The 6,558-nt window shown below is 39.1% G+C and overlaps 1 protein-coding gene across 1 annotated transcript; it reads right to left on the reverse strand.

Moving 5' to 3' along the window:
• Positions 1-393: 393 nt before the first annotated feature.
• On the reverse strand, positions 394-816 carry LOC149134308 (uncharacterized). The gene has a single exon (XM_089356895.1). It carries the CDS (start codon positions 814-816, stop codon positions 394-396), a length of 423 nt encoding a protein of 140 aa, XP_089213021.1.
• Positions 817-6,558: the final 5,742 nt, after the last annotated feature.

The following is a 6,558-nucleotide window of genomic DNA, read 5'->3' on the forward strand; positions in this document are numbered from 1 at the left end:
ATATGAGTATAATTTGTACGTGTTTTTATACGTGTGTATGGGCGAGCTCGGTGCATGTGTTTGTGGGGATAAGTACGTGTGTGAGTATGAATATTACCTGTGCGTTTGTAGACCTGTGTATGCATGTGTGTTCCATGTATTTATTTGTGCGTGTGTGTGGACGAAAGTGTATGTATGGGAGTGTGCGAGGCTGTTTAAGTTATGTGTATGAAGTCATCAGATGGTGTGCGCTTTTGTGCGTATGTGTGTGTATGTGTGTGTGCTTATGTATGTATGTAGCAGCTAATGTGTGCGTATACACTTTATGCATGTATATACTTTATGTATGCTTGAAGTTTTTCTCGTTTGAGAAAAACCAAATCAAATTTTCTTCTGCTGGATTTGTCAATTTCTCTATGTATCTTCAAAGATCTGATGTAATGATTTTGTTTTGCTTTTTCTGACAAATTGACCTTTCCTCGTCATATAAGACTTATTTCTGATTTCTTTGTGGATAACATCTCTGACTGTTCCTTCGGACAAATGGAGATCTTTTACAATTGACCTCATGGATTTTCTGGGATCGTGATCAATGGTCTGTTGAACTTGCTGAATAAACTCAAGTGTTCTGATGCTTTCAGAGCGTTTAGAATGCTTTTTATGCTTTGCTAGTGGCGATACGTTTCCATCTTCAGTCTTTAGCTCCTTACAAACTTTGTAGACGAAAGATCTGGCAACATTTAAAAATCGAGATATTTCTAAATCGCTATGCTTAGCCTTCATAACCACAATGGCAGCATGCTTCTTCATTTCTTGAGTAAGATGAGGGTCCGCCATTTTTATTTTCTGAAACAAAGATTATACAGAGCAAAACATGTAGCAATGACCCCCAAAAATGCATATCCTCAAATAACTTATGCATCCTTGTTTTTTTTTCGTTGTTCGAAAAAAAGTTCGTTTTCTGTTTTCGTCTTAATGTTTTCGTTTCTCATTGTCTTTCACGTTTTTTTTTTTGTGATGTCCTGTACCCATATATGCATGTATGTATACATGTATATGTAGGTATGTACATATATGTATGGACATATGCATATATTTATATATTATTTATGTTATATATGTATATATATATATATATATATATATATATATATATATATGCCAAATGAAAGACGGAAGATGAAATATACGAGAATTTATTATTAATCACGGCAATGGTTTCGACACATCTAGAATCGATCCCTCGTGGGTGAGAAACTCAACATCTGGTTCAGGAGATACATCTGCACCAGTTGTTGAGTGTTCCACCCACAAGGAATTGATGCTAGATGTATCGTAACAATTGTCGTGATTAATAATAAATTCTCATATATTCCATCTTCCGTCTTCATTTGCCATATTTATATTATATAACTGCGAAAGTGACCGTGCTTTACCAGTGAGCCACGAAGTGTAAACCATTCGTTTAATTATCTATAATATATATATATATATATATATATATATACGCAATAACCGCTATTCATACATTGTTTGATATCTATAATATATATATATATACACATGTGTGTGTGTGTTTGTGTGTTTATATGTATGTGTACATGCAATGGCGTTTCTTGTCTTATTGTTAGCAAACCTAATGATAAGCGGATCAGGTGTTCCTTGGAGTATTTAATAAGATATCGTAACATGTAAACATGAGTTGTATTAATGAGGTGGTTTGCTAAAACCTTAATCCTTTCAAAATATAATGTACTACATCATGCCTTTTGAAGTAGATGTATAATGTAAAAGTATAATTTCCTCATGTTAAGATATACACACACACACACATACACACACACACAGGTATGTATATGTATGTAAGTCTATATATGTGTGTATGTGTGTGTGTAAGTGTGTGTGTTTGTGTACATGCACACACACACACGCACATGCACAGACACACGCAGATACATAGATAGACAGAATGACAGATAGGTAGATAAAGATTACGTCACATGAAATTAGAAACTTGGAGAGAACGGGAAAACAATTAGTTTTTAATTGCTGGAGCTTGAAGTATATAAAGCAATAAATAATAGCGTATGAATATTGAGTCATATCTCTCTCTCTCTCTCTCTCTCTCTCTCTCTCTCTCTCTCTCTCTCTCTCTGTATATATATATATATATATATATATATATATATCTAATATTATATATATATATTCATAAATCTGTTTGTGTATGCAACGGGCTTCTGCAAGGTTTCTGATGCGTGTGATATGTGGATGTATTAGAGAAAGTTACCAATTCCGCATAAGGACCGTTGGACAGATGAATAGGTGTTATAACAATTACGTGAAAGACAAGAATTCCAGAACATTGTGAAAAAAATACAAGGTCATCTCTTCTAGTTATATTCGAAGAAGCAGAGGTCTTGGAAATATTATCACAAAAGGAAGAGTAGAGGACAATAGATCAAGCGGCAGGCAAAGAGCACAACGGGTGGACAATATTACGAACTGATTGGTCAAGAGTGGCAAGGAAAATGGAGAGCTCGCGCTTAAATTGGGAAGACTTTCGATGTAGGGTCATCAAAGCGCAGCAGGCGTACAATATAAGACGATGACGGCGGTGATGACGACGACGATGATGACAGGGATATATTAAGAAACACTTGCCCAAGGTGACGCACAGCGGGACTGAACTCGATTCTTTGTTGCTGTAAAACCCGCTTTTTCAGCTAACAAAAAGATGAAAGGCAAATTTGACCTGTACGCTATTTGAACTCGGGGCATGGACAGTCAAAGTATATTGTTGAATGCTCTAGATGAGGCCATGGCAATCCGCAGTCTTATTATAAGAAGCGCTTGTTATGGATGACCTTGGGCTAAACAACAACAACAACAACAACAACAACGACAACAACAACAACCACCACAACAACAACAGTCAAGAGAAATCTAAACAATGCTGACGTAAGCATTAAACAAACTGGAATGAACACCAGATTTTCGAATTTTAAGATATTTCTAATAAGATTCTAATTAACAACAGGCAACTGGAACACAGCCGGAACGCAGACGGGGAGGTGGATGGGGGGGATTTGGAAGTAATTTCCGTTCCGTATTAGCACTCACACAATCAAGAACATATGTATATGTATAGTCAGTTAGACTAGGCACATACACACACACACACACACACACACACACACACGCACACATATAGATACATGCATACAGACAGACAGACATTCCCGCGCTGTCGCACATGCGCTTATATATATATAGGCACAGGCGTGGCTGTGTGGTATGAAATTTGCTTCCCGACCACATAGTCCCGGGTTCACTCCCACTGCACGTTGGGCAAGTGTCTCCTGCTGCAGCTTCGGGCCGACTGAATCCTTGCGGGCGAATTTGGAGGACGGAAACTGAAAGAAGCCTGTCGAATATATATGAGAACATAAATGCCTTAATATACGTAAGACAGATGGAGAGACTATAAACAAGAGAAAGAGAGGAGTGTGCGTGTGTGCGCGTGAGCGCGTGTGCACGCGAGCGCGTGCATGCGTGTGTGTAAGAGAAAGAATGAAAATGAGAGAAAGAGAGTGAGTGGAATGACGTAAATTATATATAGTACAATACACACGCACACACACACACACACACACACACACACACACACACACACACACACACACACACACGTGTGTATATATTAATACAGAGATAGAGAGAGTGAAAGTGAGAGCTAACAAATATGTGCGTTATTTGTATTTACGTTTAATGATATATAATTTTTAACAGCCGTATATATCTATATATATATATATATATATATATACGTCTATCTATACATACGTACATATATATATGTATATATGTATATATGTATATATATGTATGTATGTATGTATATATATATATATATATGTATGTGTGTGTGTGTGTGTGTGTGTGTGTGTGTGTACATCGTTAAGTTCTTGCCAGGAAAAACCATGTCAACCATGCTTCTTTGTCGAGAAATATTTTCTTACACATAAGAGGGGAATTTAATTACAGGAGTCATGTTTCTAAATTGAATATATATATATATATATATATATATATATATATATACACGCACATGGGCATATATGTACATATATATATATGTGTGTGTATGTGTATATGTATTTCGGTGTGTAGATGTGTGTGTTCGGGTTTGTGGTTGTGTTTATACACACACACACACACACACACACGCTAACCTAATAGCTACAGAAATGACTGCGTGTTTAAGAAGCCATGGGCTTTCGGGTAGAGTTCCACCGTGCCGCACTTTCAGCAAGCCCCTAGCTCCTAGCTGACCAATACCCCGTGAGATAATCTGGTTGACGGAAACTATAAGGAAGCATGTCGCAAATGCGTATGTGTGTGTGCGCTCTTTCGCAATCGTGTCTGTGTCTGCCTGTATTTTAGTGTGATTCTCCTGCCTGATTGTTCCCAACAAACCACTTGACAGCCGGTGTTGTTTTCTTTATCTCCCCATGACCTAACGGTTCAGCAAAGGAGATCGATAGCATAATTACTAGGTCTAAAACGACAAAAGGAAAAGTATTGTTATCCATGGGTTCCATTAAATAGTTCAAGCCTGTACCCCAATCAATGAAGTAAACGGAACATAAAGAGAAGAATTTATGTGTATATATGTGGCGTTCCAAGACTAAATGCTCAGCGCCCAACGCCCGATACTAGCGTATATATTCTGCTATTCTTTTATTCTATTTTGCTTCAGTCATTTGCCTGCGGCCATGTTGGAGAACCACCTTTAGTCGAACAATTCCAACCTAGGACTTATTCTATGTAAGCCTAGTACTTATCCTACGGTCTCTTTTTGCCGAACCGCTAAGTTACTGGGATGTAAACACACCAACATCGGTTGTCAAGTGATGGTGGGGGGTACAAACGCAGACACACACACACATATGTATGTGTGTGTGTCTGTATATATATATATATATATATATATATATATATATATATATATATATATATATATATATATATATATATTCATTTCATTTCATTTCAAAGTTTCAGCTCAGAGCTGCGGCCATGCTGATGCACCACCGTGTTGCTACACTGTTATTACAGGGAGCCTCTTACAATATGTGACACTTGGTGAAGAATGGAGTTTGATTTAGCAACTCTCATTTGCACCTCCTGCCGCGAGGTAGGTTCATCTGGGACTCTCGATAGGAAGAGGTCCAGCTTTGATTTAAAAACTCCTACATCTACTTTGTGCAGATTCCTCAGGCTCTTTGGGAGAATATTAAAAAGCTGTGGGCCCCTGAATCCCAAGCTGTTGCAGTAACTAGTCCTGAAGCGTGATGGCATTGCTGGGATCTTTGGCACTATGCAGTGCCGTCCCGTTCTGGCATTGGTGTAGCTTTCAATGCCAAAATTTGGCACAATTCCTTCCAGGATCTTCCAGATGTATATTACTGCATACCTCTCCCGCCTTCTCTCCAGGGAGTAGAGTCTTAGCTGTTTCAGCCCTTCCCAGTAGCTGACCAGTTGCAAAGAGACAATCTTCTTTGTGAATCTCCTCTGGATTGCTTCAAGGTCTGCTGTTAATTTCAGACTGGTGGGTGACCACAGCTGTGAGCAGTAAGCCAGGCGGCTGAGGACAAATGTCCTCCAGAGTATCATCATGGTTTCCTTATCTCTGGTTCTGAATGTTCTCAGGATCCATCCAGCCAATCGTCTGCACTTTGTTGCCATTCTGGTAATGTGCACTTGGAAAGAGGTATCATCACTCATGTCGATACCCAGGTCTTTCACTGATTTAGGCTCTGGGATTGAAATTCCCTGTGGACCAGTGTACTCTGTAAGTTTAATATTCAGTTTTGGACGTTGGTAGCGCAGGGCTTGGAATTTTTCAGCATTAAACTACATATTATTGTCCTCAGCCCATCTGTAAACTGAGTCCAATTCCTGCTGCAGGTGTGCAACATCACTGGAGTTCTGTATTTTCTGCGAGACTTTTGTATCGTCTGCGTAGCTTGCAAGAGTGGCTATCCGGGCACTTGAAGGCATATCTGAGAGAGCGACTATAAAAAGCAATGGTCCCAAGACAGTGCCCTGTGGAACACCGCTCATTATTTGTGTTCTCACAGAGGTGGCTCCATTAGCCACTACTGCCTGACTTCTATCTTTCAGAAAGTCATGTAACCACTCTCCAAGTTTTCCAGCTATGCCAAGATCACGCAGTTTGTGGCATATCACACCATGATCCACTTTGTCAAAAGCTTTTGCAAAATCAAGGTATATTACGTCCACATTTGAGTTGTTGAGTAACTGCCTCAACACCCAGTCGTAATGTTGTAAGAGCTGGGTCAGGCAGCTCCTACCTGGTCGAAAGCCATGTTGGGTATCACTCAGCAATTTATTTTCTTCAAGGAAAGCGATCAGTTTTCCTCTGATTATCCTTTCCATGACTTTGCTGATGTGTGAAGTCAGAGAGATAGGCCTATAGTTTTTGGCATCTGCTCTGCTTCCCCCTTTATGGATTTGGCATATTATTCCCTCCTTCAGCTTGCTTGGCAGTCT

Source organism: Octopus bimaculoides, chromosome 8 (genome assembly GCF_046866305.1).
Source record: "Octopus bimaculoides isolate indiv1 chromosome 8, ASM4686630v1, whole genome shotgun sequence".
NCBI classification, from domain to species: Eukaryota; Metazoa; Mollusca; class Cephalopoda; order Octopoda; family Octopodidae; genus Octopus; species Octopus bimaculoides.

What these genes read in the sequence shown, in the direction of transcription:
- LOC149134308 (XM_089356895.1), bottom strand. Translation starts at nt 816, where the DNA reads ATGGCGGACCCTCATCTTACTCAAGAAATGAAGAAGCATGCTGCCATT.